This window comes from Mustelus asterias, chromosome 3 (genome assembly GCF_964213995.1).
Source record: "Mustelus asterias chromosome 3, sMusAst1.hap1.1, whole genome shotgun sequence".
NCBI lineage: Eukaryota > Metazoa > Chordata > Chondrichthyes > Carcharhiniformes > Triakidae > Mustelus > Mustelus asterias.
The window spans coordinates 105665038-105682519 of record NC_135803.1 but is presented as its reverse complement, the minus strand read 5'-3'; the positions used below and the strand labels follow the sequence as shown (position 1 = coordinate 105682519).

Here is a 17482-nt window from a genome sequence, read left to right as displayed (position 1 = left end):
GACGTGCTGGTTAGGTGCATTGGCTATGCTAAATTCTCCCTCAGTGTATCCGAACAGGCGTTGGAGTGTGGCGACTCAGGGATTTTCACAGGAACTTCATTGCAGTGTTAATATAAGCCTACTTGTGACACTAATAAATAAACTGTAAAAAAAAACTTTATACCTCTTCTTCCAGTAATTCCAGATATTCAGATCTTGGCTTGGGACTGAGTTTGATTTCAGGTTCGTTCATAGCTGGCAGTTTTGCTTAATCATGATGTGGAGATGCCGGCGTTGACTGGGGTAAACACAGTAAGAAGTCTCACAAAGCCACTTTGGCTTTTGCTACCAAATAAATCTGTTGGACTTTAACCTGGTGTTGTGAGACTTCTTGCTGAGTTTTGCTTAAATCAGAATTTGTGATTTGGCTGAATTTACATACAAATTGAATTCCTTTTCTGTAAACTAAACCATTTCCTTTTTTTGTATTGGACTGGACATTGGATCCATCAAGATCCAATGTTTAATTAAGAAATGTTTACCAATGCCCTACACTCGCCCTCGTATGGCGGGTTTGTGTTCCTGCATAACAGGCTTCACTTTATTGCCTGCTGCTCAGTGTACACCGATGGAGGGTATTTGGAATACAAAAAATATCTACAATTGTGCACTAATGGTATTATTTCTTCACTTTTCTAAATGTAAAATTCTCTCAGTTGCTCTGAATATACAAGAGTAGCGGCACGGTGGCTAGCATTGCTGCCTCACATGTTGAGGGACCTGGGTTCGATTCCCAACTTGAATCACTGCCTGTGCAGTGTCTGCACATTTTCCCCGTGTCTGCGTGGGTTTCCTCCGGGTTCTCCGGTTTCCTCCCACAGTCCAAAAGACATGCTGGTTAGAAATCATAGAAACCCTACAGTACGGAAAGAGGCCATTCGGCCCATCAGTCTGCACCGACCACAATCCCACCCAGGCCCCACCCCCATATCCATGGAGGTGGTATTTTGACAGTTTGGCCATTTAAGGTTCTGTTTTAATATTTGCACATGGACCAGAGAAGTATGCCGACCTGTTCTTCTCTGTCAGAGGTTAGCTTGGCCTACAGGTACCAATTAACCTAATTCATAGAATCCTACCATGCCAAAGGAGGCCATTCTGCCCATTGTACACTAATGCTGGTTCTTTGGAAGAGTGCTTGTCCCATAACTTTACATTCTTTTTTCCATTTCATAACTGGACAAAATGGCATCAATTCTGCGGTCACAATACACTTCATTCAATTCAGAAAGATGGAAATATTAAATGATGGGATCTCACAGGCTGAAAAGACCCTGATATTTACTTAACAAAGAAGTGAAATGATAAAGTAACAATGCAATAATCAGCTTAAGACACGCAGTGGGCTAAAGGATAATCATCAATATCATTTACACTGATGACTAATTTATCTTCTATATTTTGGCTGGCTAAGACAGTTGGCTAACACAAACATCCAATCAATGTTCCTCCAGTTATATTTCATTTTATATGTTCTGAGGACAACTTTGCTGAAGATCTTCTTCATAGTTCTGATTTAAGATTAATCTCTCTTTTAAAATCATTTAAAATATCACTTTAAAACCTTTTGTTAACAAAGAATATTAAACAAGGAAACCAGATTGGCATATCTTTGAACAACTCCTTCTCTGTAGCCTTAACACCCCAACAAGGACCCACAATCAACCTTTGTGCCTGCCACACAGAAGATCACTCCATCACTCTCATGTCATTATTTCTTAAATATGGGCAGCAAGGTGGCACAGTGGTTAGCACTGCTGCCTCATAGCGCCAGGGACCCAGGTTCAATTCCAGCCTTGGGTCACTGCCTGTGTGGAGTTTGCAAGCTCTCCCCATATCTGCGTGGGCTTCCTCCCACAGTCCGAAGATGTGCAGGTTAGGTTGATTGGCCGTGCTAAATTGACTCTAGTGTCGGGGGATTAGCAGGGTAAATGTGTGCGGTTATGGGAATAGGGCCTGGGTGGGATTGTGGTTGGTACAGACTTGATGGGCTGAATGGCCTCTTTCTATACTGTAGGGATTCTATGAATTCTATAACGGTACTTGCTACTGAACGGACTTAAACACTAGCCCAATGGATAAAGTACAGTTGGTAGTCTAATTCCTGCTATCTACTATTTTACAATTAAGAAACAAAGACATTTTATGTTGATTGCCACTAAAACATCTATGTATGTTTAATGAAACAACATTTCCATTTTGATTATAGGCAGCAATATTTAGATCTGCATAGATATTGGATTTGAAGACTTTACGGACAGTATCAGTACTAGGGTGGGTAAGGGTTGAATTTTGGATAACATGCTCATTATTGCACTATCCAATTGGAGAAATTTGTCAGATATCTTGTTCCCTCCATTTGTGCGCCCGACCAGTCCCGGCAGCAAGGGATGCCTGTGCTTTGCTAAGATCCCAATGAAGTGAGATTTACACTTTAAAAGTCTAATTGTTTTCAGAGAACTGGCTGATGTTGAAAGGAATGTTTTTGGATGTCCTCATTTGTCCTAAGCTAATGATGTGGCTCCACATACACAATAGCTGGCTCTGCTCTTGAACCCCTGCTTTGATGGAGACAGGGATCCAGTTATACCACTCTTTTTTTATATTCATTCATGGGACATGGGTGTCGCTAACTGGCCAGCATTTATTGCCCATCACTAGTTGCCCGAGGACAGTTGAAAGTCAACCACATTGCTGTGGCTCTGGAGTTGCATGACCAGGTAAGGACAGCAGTTTTCCTTCCCGAAAGGTCATTAGTGAACCAGATGGGTTTTTCCTGACAGTTGACAATGGTTTCGTGGTCATCAGTAGATTCTTAATTCCAGATATTTGCTCCTGAGTTCAAATCCCACCATCTGCCGTGGCGGGATTCGAACCCTGGTCCCCAGATCATTAGCTGACGATTGGATTAATAGTCTAGCGATAATACCACTATGCCATTGCCTCCCCTGATGCAGGCTCCCACCTGCAATATGCAAATAACTGGTCCGCATTCAGGATGGAATCTGTGGCACATATATGGGGCAGGGGAAATTCTGCCTCACCCAGATTGCAACAGATATGTCTCAGTTGCCTTCCAGTCGAATTTCAGAGATGTATCTATGTACTGTCCAGGAATTTACTTGCAGACTGTGACAACATTTGAAGAAGGTTTTGTACAAGTAACGTGCCTATATTTGTGCCTGCATTTCTGGCTCTTGGCTACAAGGAAAGAACCTGAAGGCCTGCCTCAGATTAAGATAGTGGGTAGAAAGGTTCCCCAATCAGCCAGAGGATAAATTTGTTGAAAAGTGTCTCAGGTAATTGCCTGACCTGTGGCTTGATGGTTAGTCCCTATGTCAATAAAAATTGTGGATTGGTGACTTTCCAGGTGTTAATTGTCCTGGCAGGTTTTGTCTGTATTTGGTTGCCTCATTCCAGTTGGGTGGATATGTGAGGAACTTTTATAAAGGATTGGGGCTATGCTTCAAGGGCTAACTGATGCTTTGCCTTACGTTTTTTAAGTACCATGATTCAACCTGTGTGAGCAGATCAGCAGAGGTGCTCAATATTAAAGTAAATGGTCAATGTCTCAGTAAGGAAGATTTATGATACCCAAATAAAATAAGAGGTTTGTAGAACTACTTTTTGAACACAGAATGTTGTTAGCACATGGATGGGATCAAGCAGGAGCTATAACTTTTAACAGAGATTTGAATAAAGAATTTTTAAAAGATACATTAAAAGGCTACAAGGGCACAGCAATTGGCTCTTTCAAAGATATAACACAGCCATCAATGTCTATTTGATGTGTTGGGGTGTATTTATAGTCTTTGCCGTTTTCCTCCTTTGGGGAACACTTTTCATAAAGTCCTGCTGACACTTGCAATAAACTGGCATTGATTTCTCGTTAGTCCCATAAATTATGCTCTGAAAAATTAATAGGCTGATCAGTTCTGAAAATGTATAATATTTCTGGTTTCTGCATCACCAAGTCTCTGCTATTCCACTTTAAATTTATAACACTCCTGATACTTATTTTATGAAGTGACCTTATGTTCTTATGAAAAACTTTGATAACGCGGTGGTCCCTGAAGGGACATATGTATATTTTGTGTGAACTTGAAAATGCCTTTCAATCTGGCATCTCTGTTCAGTTCCATGATATTCACACTTGGATCATAATGCTTCCACTTTTATTTCATTAATATCAAACTTACTTTTGAGGTTCGGGTCAATGCAGTTTTTAAAAACTCAAAGCGATACTGCAATATGGTTCACATACGTTTGCTAGAAACTATCTATATTCATAAGGAAGGACCTGTCATCTGCAGGCAAAAGGAGCATGTCCAGGCATTTTGCTTTTTTAGTATTAAACAGAGTCAACTTGCCAACCAATCAGCACTATTTTCTCATGCAGTATAAATTTGTTTCCTTTGAAATTGGCATTATTTCATCTGCTCTGATGAGTGCAAAATCTAAGCATTAGTTCAGGATATGTTTTGTCAACTTTGCAATCTTGTAGAATCTCTGTTCTGTGAGTGGGGGCTTTTCCCCTCCATTTCTCTAGAGATTCCTAAAAAAAAACACTGCATTTGGGGCCTGTCCCTGGAGATAATGCCTGGAAATTCCCTCAAAGCTATCCACTATCCAGAATTTTGCCTGAAGTGAAGATCAAAATTGCAATAGGGCACAACTATGTGGTTGATAAGGGGTTAATTCAAACTGTGCGATATGCTAATAAGTCAGTGTACATCATGATCTTACTCTCTCTTGTAGACCTCATGGCAAGGAAGCCACAGTAAGTTGTTTCTCAACAAAATTAATGTTTTCCTTACCTCAGCAGACTCTGTAAATATCAGCAGAATGAGACCAAGAATATTAGGGGTGGAATCTTATGAGAATTTGGCGAGTGTCAGTTCTGTTGAGAAAACCGGCCTGGAAATCTCCAGCTCCACAGGTCGGTTTTCTCTCCAGATCTTGTCCCTTTGCCAAAATAAGAGTGGGCGCAGTTTGTACTATCATTATGGCAAGGCGGAGGCACTTAGAGCCAGGAACTGGCTCCACTGAGATTGGGGTGCCATTTCTAAAGGGCACTCCGATCATGGAAATAAAAGTTAATTTCACCTGGCTCACCACGGAGATATCTGTGGCCTTTCCCCCAACTCTCGTCACTGATCATCACCAACATCACACACCCTTTGCCACGCCCCACCCCCCTTCCAATCATTGCTGGCACCCCATCAGTCTCTGTGTATGCTACCGCCACACCCACAAATGATGAGTCCCCGGCTGTGAAATTCCCCCTAGGGCCTGCCTCCTGAGCAGACAAACTGAGGTCAGGAAGCAAAATCAATTGGTGATTCAGGATGATGGATAACTATGTACCAAAAACGGCTGGCTCAGTAGAATATGTTCAATTTAAAAGTAGAGAAGTGGCTAGACAAAAGCATGGGGGGGCGGTGGGAGAAACGGGTGCAGGAAGAGCATCCATCAACTTCCCCAACTAATTCTAATTGTTGTGGTGGGAAAAAATTCACAGGTGTGAAAATGATCTCACCAGAGACCAAATGCCATTTTTGCAGAGGCAAGAACTACTTCTGGATAGTGTGTCGTAGAAAGAAGCCTGTCCAGAATAAACAAAAAAGAGAAGCCCTTGAAAGGTGGCAACATCCATAAAGTATAAGATATCAATGATATTGAGATATCTTTTCTAGGAGAGTTCCAAGAACCAAATGAAAGTTACTGGAGCGCTGATATTCTAATTGAGGGAAACAAGATACACTTTATGTTAGGACACAGATGCAGCAGTTTTGTTCTTTCTGATGCTGAATTGCAGGAAAGAAAAGTTCTCTTCAGCATCACCCAAAAAGACTAACTACATGGCCCAGGAGGTACAGAACTCAAGGTCCTGGGATAACTAAATGCCAGCCTTTACCAGATATAGAGAAACTATGTGTGTGATACTAAACCAGAGCTTAAGTAGGAAGGTTTGTGCTCACTTGCATCTTATTTGCAGAACAGAAGGCCGAAATCAGCCAAAAAATCTTCAGAGCCCAATTTCCACAACTGTTTATAAGACTAAGAGTTGAAGATAGCATTCACATTACCCTTCGTCTGAAACAAAACCAATGTGTCTGCTTACATTGAGATAAGTTCATTTAATCTTGCCAAAGGTAAAGAAAGGAATTGATTCTATGTTGAAGCAAGGGGTTATTTCACCTGCGATAGAACTAAAAAAGCTGGTGCTTGGGAATGGTCAAGTGCCAAAACCCAAAGAATCTATCAGAATTTATGTAAATCTTACCCAACTAAACAAAGCGGTTGAACATAAAGTTCATACTATGTCATCCGCAAATGTGAACTTTAACTAAATTGAGATAGAGTTCAATCTTCACAAAGCTAAATGCAAAAAGTATTTTTTGGCAATTACTTCTTATTGAAGAGTCTAAGTTGCTCACAACCTTTATTACTCTGGGAGGTTTTGTTTCAACAGACTACTCTTCAGCATCACGTCAATGCCAGAAATGTTTCAGAGGATAGTGTCAGATATAGTAGTTAAACTGGATAGAGTCATATGTCACATGGATGATGTCCTGAGCCCATAGACCTACTCAAGACAGACATGACATCAGAGTGTGAGCTGTGCTGCAACACCTACAGGAAGCAGGATTTACAACAGGGCTTACAACAGATGGGAATTCTCGCAGTCGAATGTCAAGTTCTTTGGGCATATTGTGGATGCATCCAGTGTCAGAGTTGATCCACAGAAGACAAGAACCACACAAGAGTTTGCAGTTCCTTGCAACATGATTGAGCTCCAGATTCATGGGATGGGTAAACCAAATTGGAAAGTTCTTGCCCAATCTAGCTGTTGGGAATGAGACAGCAAACATCAATTTTTATGACAAGACTGGTGCTGAGAGGAAGCACAACAAAGGTCTTTTGAGAAGATTAAAGAGATGCTGATAGCTCACTATGACCTAGAACTATCCACTATTATTACTGCTGATACATCTGCTACAGGATTGGGAGCAGTGCTTTTTCAGATAAATGCACTGAAATTGTAGACCAGTTTACTACATGTCCCATTCACTGACAGAAACTGAACAAAAATATGCAGTGATGGAGAAGGAAGTATTAGCTGCTACATGGCCTTATGAAAAGTGTACAGATTATGTTCTTGGACTCCACTTCAGATAGCGACAGACCACAAACCCAAATTCTAAGGAATTAACAAAAATGCCTCAAGTACAAGAATTCAGACTGAGGATGATGAGGTTTGATGCAAAGACATGGTATGTTCCACAAAACCGCACACCCCTGGAGCTTTGCTCTGTATCCCAATGGCAAGTCCCAAACAAGGTGTTGTAGCCCTTGATGGAGAGATAAAAACAACCACAACAACTTAATGACTGAATGGAATCAGAGATGTCCAGGAATCTGATAGTGTGTTCAGGTCAAAGAGTATTGTGTCAAAGATTGATTAACATACATGCCACATAATCACATTCTGAACCAGTACCAAGAACAGAGCAAATACCTCAGCGTAGTTGATGATCTACTCATTTATGGCAAGAGATTGGTCATTCGGAGAGTTCTGATACTCGATATACTGCAATGTTGCACCAAGGACATCTGTGTTTCGCAAAATGACAGGCCAGAGCAAGATATTCTGTTTGGTGACCAGGTTTCTCAGAATCATTGGAAGAGATATCAAGCTATATTGCTTGTGCTACTCATTGTCAAGAGACAAGTAAACTGTTGATGTCATCTTCCTTTCCTTCAAGGTCATGGGAATGTCTTGGAATGGACAAACACAGGAGGCAAGATGTTCTTGATCTACTATAAAGTAGACTACTACTTAAGACAGATAAAGCAAAGCAACTATAGGGTCACACTCCTGAAGCAGTGATTGCATCATTGAAGGATTTTTGCAACACATGGAATATCAGCTTGCAATCTCAGACAATAGACTATAATTTGTCAATGAATACTTTAAAGAGCTCACAGCATCATATGGATTTGTCCATACTACCAGCTGACCAAGATATCCTCAAACCAATGGTGAAGCTGAAAGAGAAGTACATACAGTGAAAGCATTACTGAAGAAAAATGATGACATCCAACTTGCACTTCTGAGTCATCGTTCAACTGCACTCCAGAACGGTCCAGCACCATGTGAGCTTCTAATGGAAAGAAGATTGAGTACTCAACTTCCTACACACACTTGTGTTTACAAGCTGATGACTTGGACAAGGTGAGGCAGAAAGTGGATAACTATTGTTCCAGCCAAACATGCAACTTTAAGAAACATCATAAAGCAAGCAATCTGCCAGACTGCAACCAGGAATGCAAGCTTGGATCCGAGACCAACCTCACTATGAAAAGCTGGTTGAACAGACACCACACCCATGATCCTACCTCATCCAGATAATGGTATGGTGAGGCAAAACAGATATGCACTAGTTGTCACACAGAAGCAACCTTCTACACATCAAATCAGTCATCTAATTAAAACAGATCAAAAGATGCTGTATTAATCCAACAACAGTAAGAAGTTTAACAACACCAGGTTAAAGTCCAACAGGTTTATTTGGTAGCAAAAGCCACACAAGCTTTCGAGGCTCTGAGCCCCTTCTTCAGGTGAGTGGGAATTCTGTTCACAAACAGAACTTATAAAGACACAGACTCAATTTACATGAATAATGGTTGGAATGCGAATACTTACAACTAATCCAGTCTTTAAGAAACAAAACAATGGGAGTGGAGAGAGCATCAAGACAGGCTAAAAATATGTGTATTGTCTCCAGACAAGACAGCCAGTGAAACTCTGCAGGTCCACGCAACTGTGGGAGTTACAAATAGTGTGACATAAACCCAATATCCCGGTTGAGGCCGTCCTTGTGTGTGCGGAACTTGGCTATCAGTTTCTGCTCAGCGACTCTGCGCTGTCGTGTGTCGCGAAGGCCGCCTTGGAGAACGCTTATTTTCTCCACTCCCATTGTTTTGTTTCTTAAAGACTGGATTAGTTGTAAGTATTCGCATTCCAACCATTATTCATGTAAATTGAGTCTGTGTCTTTATAAGTTCTGTTTGTGAACAGAATTCCCACTCACCTGAAGAAGGGGCTCAGAGCCTCGAAAGCTTGTGTGGCTTTTGCTACCAAATAAACCTGTTGGACTTTAACCTGGTGTTGTTAAACTTCTTACTGTGTTTACCCCAGTCCAACGCCGGCATCTCCACATCATTAATCTATCAACCCAGATGGCTACCAGACTGGTGAACCAGATTCTTCTAATAATTCACCTTTTGCTCAATGGAGAGATCACTCACAGAATTCATATCCCCAATCTCCTCCAAAGGAGCTGAGGACCCATTTGGGTATACTAGTCAATCACCAGAGCAGTTATTCCTATAAAACAAATATAGAAGTCAGATAATTGGGGGAGATGTAGTACAATGGAGAGAATCAGATACTTGGGGGAAATATAAGGGCTTAATTCCAACTGAGATATGCTAATAACAGGATGCTGTCTGGGATGGAACATTTAAGTTCTGAAGAGAGGTGTTCAAGATTATGAGGGGCATGGACAGGGTGGATAGGGAAGCTGTTCCCCTTAGTTGAAGGGTCAATTACGAGGGGACACAAGTTAAAAGTGAGGAGTGGGAGGTTTAGGGGGGATTTGAGGAAAAACATTTTTACTCAGAGGCTGGTGATGGTCTGGAATGCACTGCCTGGGAAGGTGGTGGAGGTGGGATGCCTCACATCTTTTGATAAGTACCTGGATGAGTACTTGGCACGCCATAACATTCAAGGCTATGGGCCAAGTGGCTGGCAAGTGGGATTAGATGGGCAGGTCAGGGCATTTCATGCATCAGTGCAGACTTGATGGGCCAAAGGGCCTCTTCTGCACTGTAATATTCTGTGATTCTGATGAGACAGTATACACCATCATAGGAAGTGATGCAATATCTCACGATCATGATCTTGCTCTCTCTTGAAGACTTCATTGTCAGGAAACCAGAGTAGGTAATTTCTAAATAAAGTTAATGTTTCCCTGTACTCAGTAGACTCTGTAAATATTGTGTTAGCATGAGATGCAGATTATAGACAGGAGCAATTATTTTTATGGTGTGCATAGGCAGACAGTGACTCTCCACCCAGCAGCTTGCCTAACAGCAGTTCATTGCACCCATGTGTAGACTGATATTGCAGCTGGGACTCCACGTAAGGAAGGAGCAACTAACTACTGACGCCATTTTGGCGATCCCATCACCTCCTTTGTGCATGTGCAAAGGTGACTTTCAATCAATGACAGGAGTTAGTGTTTGTTTCAAGGTCCCAAGGCACTTCTTTGTGCCACCTTGGCAATTTCCTCTGTGCCTTTCCACTCCCTGCGAGGGATTTCCTGTATTTCTCATTGCTACACACCCAGATTCCCCGCCTCTCTTCTACCAGGGCTGCCTCTGGCAGAGCATTTTACTATTAGTACAGGCAAAATGTGTCCAGTGGAAGACTCAGTATTTCATGTCACTACTGGGAATTTGGGGTGAAAAGTGTGACATTAAACACTGGCCAGTTTACAATCTGGCTGCCTATCTATTTGCAGGATGAAACTATGTACCACAATATCTACTGCACCTTAAGATGTAGGTTGTTTCATTGTTTAAAAAGACTTCTCAACACTCAGTTGCATTTCAACCAAATCATTTTTTCTTTGTCATTCAGTGTGCAGGAAAAGCAGACCAGAGAACCTTTCAGTGTGTGCTTGGCCAGGCAGGAACTGGCATGCACGAGCTTAGGATGTGTAATGCTGCTGCTACTGCTAGGGTCGCTGCTTCTTGTTTTGAGCTCTGGTACATGTCTGACGGAGTACAAGAGGCTCATTAGAAGCTTTTTACAAGCGTAAAGAAAACTGAAGAGGAAAATATCACAAAGCCTAGGCCACATTATCATCAAGCTAAATTAAAATTAAAACACAAAACACAAGACGCTTTCCGGCATTTATTCTGTGCCACTGGGATCAGTTGTAATTGTGATTTACATTTGCTTAACCAGAGGTTTAAATGTGAAAAAATCAGCTGCAAGCACGAGTGATTTTTAAAAATCAATTTTATAGTAGATTTAAGTAATCTTCTACCAGTCCCAACCACACCCAATTACATCAGCACAATTTTCCTACAGCTAGACTTTAAGTGCAGCTATCCTTGTTCTATCATCCAGTTACTAAAAGAGTTGAGATAGTAGGCTCCTCCCCACCCACACTATTCACCTGTGTTTTGCTTCACAATTGTGCCCAAAGATTTCCAGTGTCTCCTTTTCCAGACATTTATTGATTAAAACTTTGGGATGTATGTACATCCTTCACATCAGTGTAGAAGATTAATTCTAAGAATGCATTAGAAGAATTCTTTCATCGCGGTGCATTTGGTGACCTGAGCCAAAGGAACGAACAGTCGGTAGTGGGCACAAAAACTTCCGGATTTATTGACAACATTTAAAAGGAGCTCTGTATAATCCTGATTTTAACAGTCATGAGTCATAGAAATCACCAAGGTACACTTTTGCACCACGTGAAGAGATTTTCACCTGCACAGAAGCATCATGAATTCATGCGTCCGTCCATAGAAGGTGTTATCCATCCACCTATACTTCATCTGACAAAAGTTAATTCTCAGATCAGTGGCCAGTCATTTTCACAGAACAGTTAGAGAAGAATAGAGAAGAATTGCTGGGAGCAATTACATGCCTATCTTCCAATCTAGGGTTGAAGTGGCAACATAAGAACCAAGAGCAGAGTTTAAGTGGTTTATGAGTGTCGTATTAATCCTGATATTAAATTACAATCACAATAATGAACTCTATCATTTACAATAATCTAGAAACTTTTAAGTAGATTTTTGCCGTGCAATACAAGACAAAAAACATCTTTCACACAATGTATAAAGTGTACAGATAGATCAAATGCTTTCTCTAGCTTAGATCCAGTGATGAAAAGTCATGTGCGTTAATTTGGAGGTGTTGTGTTCCTTACACTTGAGATTTTTGCTGCTACACAGAGGGCATTGAAACAGCAATATTTTAAAGGAATTTGTGATGCCACCTGTGAGGGTTTACCAGAGAGTAATATGTAGCCTGACAGAGAGAAAGAGGACAATGGATTACTGTTAATGGCCAAATAAATTCAAGTTCTAAATTCACAAATTGTAAGAGCATATATTAGAGAATTAGAATTCCAAGATTGAATTGTCAGTTATTTATTTATCACTATATACATTTTATAGATCTTCTTAAAAAGAAAAAAAAGAGTTTAGATTTTTTTTTACTATTGTGCAGCAGGAGAATTGAAGTTCTTGCAGGTATCATTAAACAATCCATTAAATAATTACCCTAAGCTACCTGGCGTGATGCAAATGGCAATGTAGCATCAAGTTAATTCTGGAAAAAGACCAGGAAATAAATTAATTAAATGCAAGTTATATTATATAATAAACCATATTGCAGAATAGGATGACTACTGTGCACGGTCTAAAGAAAATGATTGGCAACAACTTAAGTAATCATGCGTTGCCTGGAGTAGAGCTCCTGGACGTTCCAGCAAATCCTTCCTCTTTCATAGTTGAAACTCTGGCTACTGGTTCAGTGTGAAACGCATCTCTATACTGTGGCTGCAAAGGGCTACAGTAGAACGTACAAAACATGTTTCTGCACTGCTCGAGGTAATCACTTTGTTTTTGGATCTCACTGACTGTTGATTGCTGCCACGTATCAGATCATCAATGACGGCTCCAGTAATTCATGTTGCATGATGTCACAATGACTGCCTTCTCAAAAAGAATCAGGATTAGAGATGTTTTACAAACCAGAGCGCGATATTCATGAATCCGTCTGCCTCTGCATCGACTTTGGATACCGAGTGGTTGTTATCGGGGTACCATAACAATCTGGAAAAAGAAAATAATTCTCTATTAATTTAAACGTAAAACAAACAGTTGAACACTCTCACTAGTACATTCATGATGTAAAAAGGTAGGTGAAAAAAATCCAAAGCAGGAGAGCTTGTAACAGTACATTAAGGACAAAATAATTATCTACGGAAAAGATCTAGACTAGATAAAATGGAATCAAAGGTTGGCGGGCAAAACATTAATTGAATAACGGGCTAAAGGGGATATGGTCTGCAGCTCCCAGATTCAAAATAACAACAGTTTTATTGTAGGAGATGTTGGTTTTACAGAGCAGAAAATGAAACGAAGGCAGGAGGCTGTGAAACACCCCGATGATGTCACCATCACATCTTGTGGCCTGCTCTTAAAGCAATCGTGCGACCACTTAAATATATAAACGATTCCTTCTGTCCCTAACAAGAGCTCCCATTCCTTTTCTTTTAATTTTAAACATACCTTGCAGGAACACCTCTAGTTTTCAGTGCTCGATAGAACTCGAGGCCTTGAGTGGGATTAACCCGTTTGTCCTTCTCGCCTAGAATGATCAACACTGGAGACTTGACCTACAGGGAGCAAATAATTATTTCTCATATAGAACAAGAAAACAAGAGTTAAAAGGTAGAGTCTGCCTCACTTCTCAACTGCTGACAATGCTAAAGAATGCTAAAAGGAGAAAAGTCACAGCTATCAGCCAGTCTGCTCTGGCATACATTGTATAATAAATAAACATTTGTGATTTTGGCAAAATAACAATTTAATCCATTGCAACTATCTGCCAATCTATGAATGCATTAGGTACACAGGGCTTAGGTCACCTAGCGCTCAGAAACAGACCGTCTATTCAGATGTTTGTTTCAGAAGAATTGGTACCAATACTCAACTAAATGACTAGAGTAAACAGCATACACCATTATGGAATTAATCTACAGGCATTTATCAAAAATGCAATGTGAAGGAGGGCAGAAGAGAACGAGGGGAAAGTTTCCCCATCACCCGTCAGACTGGGTTTGAGCCCTGCCAGGATTGGTGGGCTATAATGATCCTCATGGTACAAGTTTGGCCCATGTTTCTGAGCAACAAATGGACAATGACCCAGAACATAAAGCTGTCCATAATTAAGAATTTCATTTAGTTCCTATAAGAGTGCCAAATAGAGGGAAATAAGGCAAGTGCACTACTCCAATGGATAGGAGCAATATTCAGTCTGGCTGGTGCTGTCCTGACCTGATAGTGCTTAAACACTGATCAAAAGTGAGATGGTGCTCATTGAGCAGAACCAACACCCCTCACACTGATATGCCCCCCCAAAACATCAATGGTTTTATCCGTTTCAATTTATAAATATGTATAAAAATGATCAAATGCATCAAACACATGATAAAGAAAAATAATTGCAAACTACTTACTTGAGAAGCATATGTAATTGGTGATTTGCTCAACATTGCTGTCAACAAAGCGGGAGTCGGAAGCTGACCAGCTGTGTACTCAAATCCAGCCTCCACTATACACCTAAAAAACAAGATAGCTTCTGAGGTTTGGTAATGCATTGACACCAATATTTTAGCTTAATTTATTGATAAAATTCTGAATTTAAATTATTTGTTCTAGTTTTGCCGCATTAAATTCCCACAATGCTGTATTATTTATGTCTCTTAATCCAAGTTGAGTAATGCCATTTAAAAAAAAATACAATGCTAACTTCAAATGATCAGCTGTAGAATAAAGCACTCTCACACACACCGGATACAAATAGAATCACTGCACTTGAAGTCTACAGTAGACAGCACAAAGCTCTTAAGATCTCTCATACTTTATTCCTTGGGTACATTACAGGCAATAAACAGAGTGGTGCTTTGACCCTTAGCTGTTCATTTTTCTGTACTTTAACAAACTCTACTTCCCAATATGTAATATTTTTTATCTACTTCCTTATACAAAACACAAGATACTATTTTTTTAAAATTTACTTTATGGTTTATAATTAAACAGATGAAGAAAATGAGAGAACAGGTGACTTCAAAATGGGGTCCAAAATGCATCGCTGGATCCAATTAACCCTCATCTTCTAATCTCATTTAATCCAAAAACTATATTTGACCTCAAGTCCCCAATGCAACACCTTTGGAGATCAACTTGGATATATTGCAAATAATATGGAAGCAAACTGCTAACCCAATGTAAATGTGGAAACTATCAAATTTGAATTTATAGATTTTTTTTTAAATTAATACAAAACTGGTGTCTAAATAATGAAAAATTACTCTTTTAAAAGGTTTGAAAGAAACAAAACTATTTTTTAAAAAAGCATTATATAATCAAAAAAGACACTCTCCCCCCTCCTTGAAATCAGTACTCACCAGTCTGGGATATCTGTTGTTCCTAGCATGGAAGCAATATTAATGACTGGGTTTCTGGTCACACAGGCCTTGTAAAATTTAGGATACTGTCCAACCAGGTGACCAGCAAGAAAACCTCCATGTGAGCCACCAATTATGAAGGCCTTCGAAGCATCAACCAGTTCTGTATTCAGCACATATTCTGCTGAAAACTGGAAGGAAAATGAATATTTAATTTTTGATTACAATAAATAGCATTACACTGTATAATAAACTATTTGATTTTTATTTACTTTGTGCTACAACAGCAGGAAGGCAGCATATTAAAAGGTATCAAACAAGTGAGGTCTTGCACAGTAATAGGATGGAATCAGTCACTACCTTCCCCAGACAGTTGAGGAAAAGCAAATGAATTGCAGGAGAAGACTCAACACAATCCCGTGAGACTACACACACAACCTTTTATTGGTCAATCTCCCTTACTCTGAGTTCAATATACTTTCTTTTGAGATGGGCAATCTTTTTTTTGCAACATTTACATTCAAACACAAACTCAATGTACTGGTTACTTAAACTAAAACCGCTCCACTTTTCAGTCAGCGATTACAAATGTTAAAGCATGGTCTGCACAAAACCGGGCCTTTATTCCTATGCTCAATATCCAATCAAAGGAGCTTTTTTATTTCATCTTCTTCCAAACCTTACCCTCCCCCCAGTCTTCTCCTATGAGAATGTCAGGTCACTTTGTTCATAGGGAATGAAGGATTTTAGCCACAATGTTAAACTGGAGAAAGCAGCAAGCAGACCAAGGGAAAATTTACAACCTTATGACAGGTTTAGTTAAGGTAGACAAAACAGTTTCCATTATCTGGTGGTATAAGGACTGGCGGACACAGTGGTTTTAGACAAAAGATTCAGAGAGGATGAGAAGAAGCACTTGCTTATACAGCAAATGGTAATGACCTGGAACTCAATGACTATGGTAGTGGACACAGTAAGAAGTTTCACAACACCAGGTTAAAGTCCAACAGGTTTATTTGGTAGCAAATACCATAAGCTTTCGGAGCACAGCTCCTTCGTCAGATGGAGTGGAGATAGCCAGGCCGGATAAGGTGTAAGATGGCCTATATTTTAGACTTTATCTTAGAAGGATTAAGGTTGCTTAATTAACCACTTTTAGATGCTTCTGTAAACAGATGTATTCTGCAGTAGGCCAACAAAGTTAAGCCACCATTTTGTACTAACATCTTATCCAAAAGGAACCATTTTATGATTTCAACACCTGCTGCCAAACTATATAACACTCATGCACTACACTCGAGTATTGTAAAGTAGCAACCGACCATCAACTAATGATTATTATTAGTACCACTTCGATGATTCTAATTGAAGAATAAATATTTAATCAAGTGGTTAGAAAGGATTGGATTTTATTTCTGTTTTTCTACCAACATTCCTGTCTGTATTTTAAACATGTATTGAGAGTATCTGTTGGAAGCAACTGCATTATTCTGACGGGGCCCCCACTGGATTAGCTTAATACTAGACCTAATGAATAAGGAGTCTATCCAGTATTGAGATAAGGAACACATATTGAAGAAATCCATTGTCCATTGCAAATTAACCCTTACAACATTGACCAATTGGCTATTAGCAATAACTTTGGATCAAGGTGGGGTGATGCCAGATTTAGGTACAAAAGAGGGGTTTGGGAACCAACTTATTCGCGTACACCAAGTGAAAGGACTCTCTATTGTGTTTTCTCGGGGACAGAGGTAGGATTCTTGTTGGCATGAAAAAAGGTAATGCAGCACTGTATCCTGGCACAAAGTTAATCTTTAACCTGGTGTTGTTAAAACTCTTACTGTGTTTACCCCAGTCCAACGCCGGCATCTCCACACCCTGGCACAAGGCAGAATTCCTTTTGGTATAGGCCCCAGATATTGTCGTTTCCTTCTGAAATTGTCAGCGAGAAGGGTCAAGATCATTTGCCGCTTCTTTTGGATTGGCCATCCATTTGAAGTCCAAGTCTGTCGTGTACCGTTGATAAGTACACCTTTTTGTTCTTTTGCTTCTCTAGCTAATTGATAAGTGTATTGTTGTATTATTTTATCCTTTATTCAATAAACTTTGGTACGATTTACAAATTCACTATCTGAGTATTTGCCTGACGGTTA

The 17482-nt window shown here is 40.0% G+C and overlaps 1 protein-coding gene across 4 annotated transcripts in view; it reads right to left on the bottom strand.

Moving 5' to 3' along the window:
• The window catches only part of LOC144491513 (acylamino-acid-releasing enzyme-like), a 207588-nt gene that overhangs the window by 119071 nt on the left and 71035 nt on the right, over positions 1-17482 (bottom strand). For 2 of the 4 annotated variants that reach the window (XM_078209418.1, XM_078209417.1), the window contains exons 19-22: positions 15327-15517; positions 14376-14478; positions 13426-13532; positions 12886-12966 (exon numbers count right to left, since the gene is read on the bottom strand). In XM_078209418.1, the coding sequence (XP_078065544.1) occupies positions 12886-12966; positions 13426-13532; positions 14376-14478; positions 15327-15517 (482 nt within the window). Of the gene's footprint in view, positions 1-11482; positions 12967-13425; positions 13533-14375; positions 14479-15326; positions 15518-17482 lie in introns of those variants that run through there. The other 2 variants (XM_078209419.1, XM_078209420.1) reach the window with 1 other exon arrangement.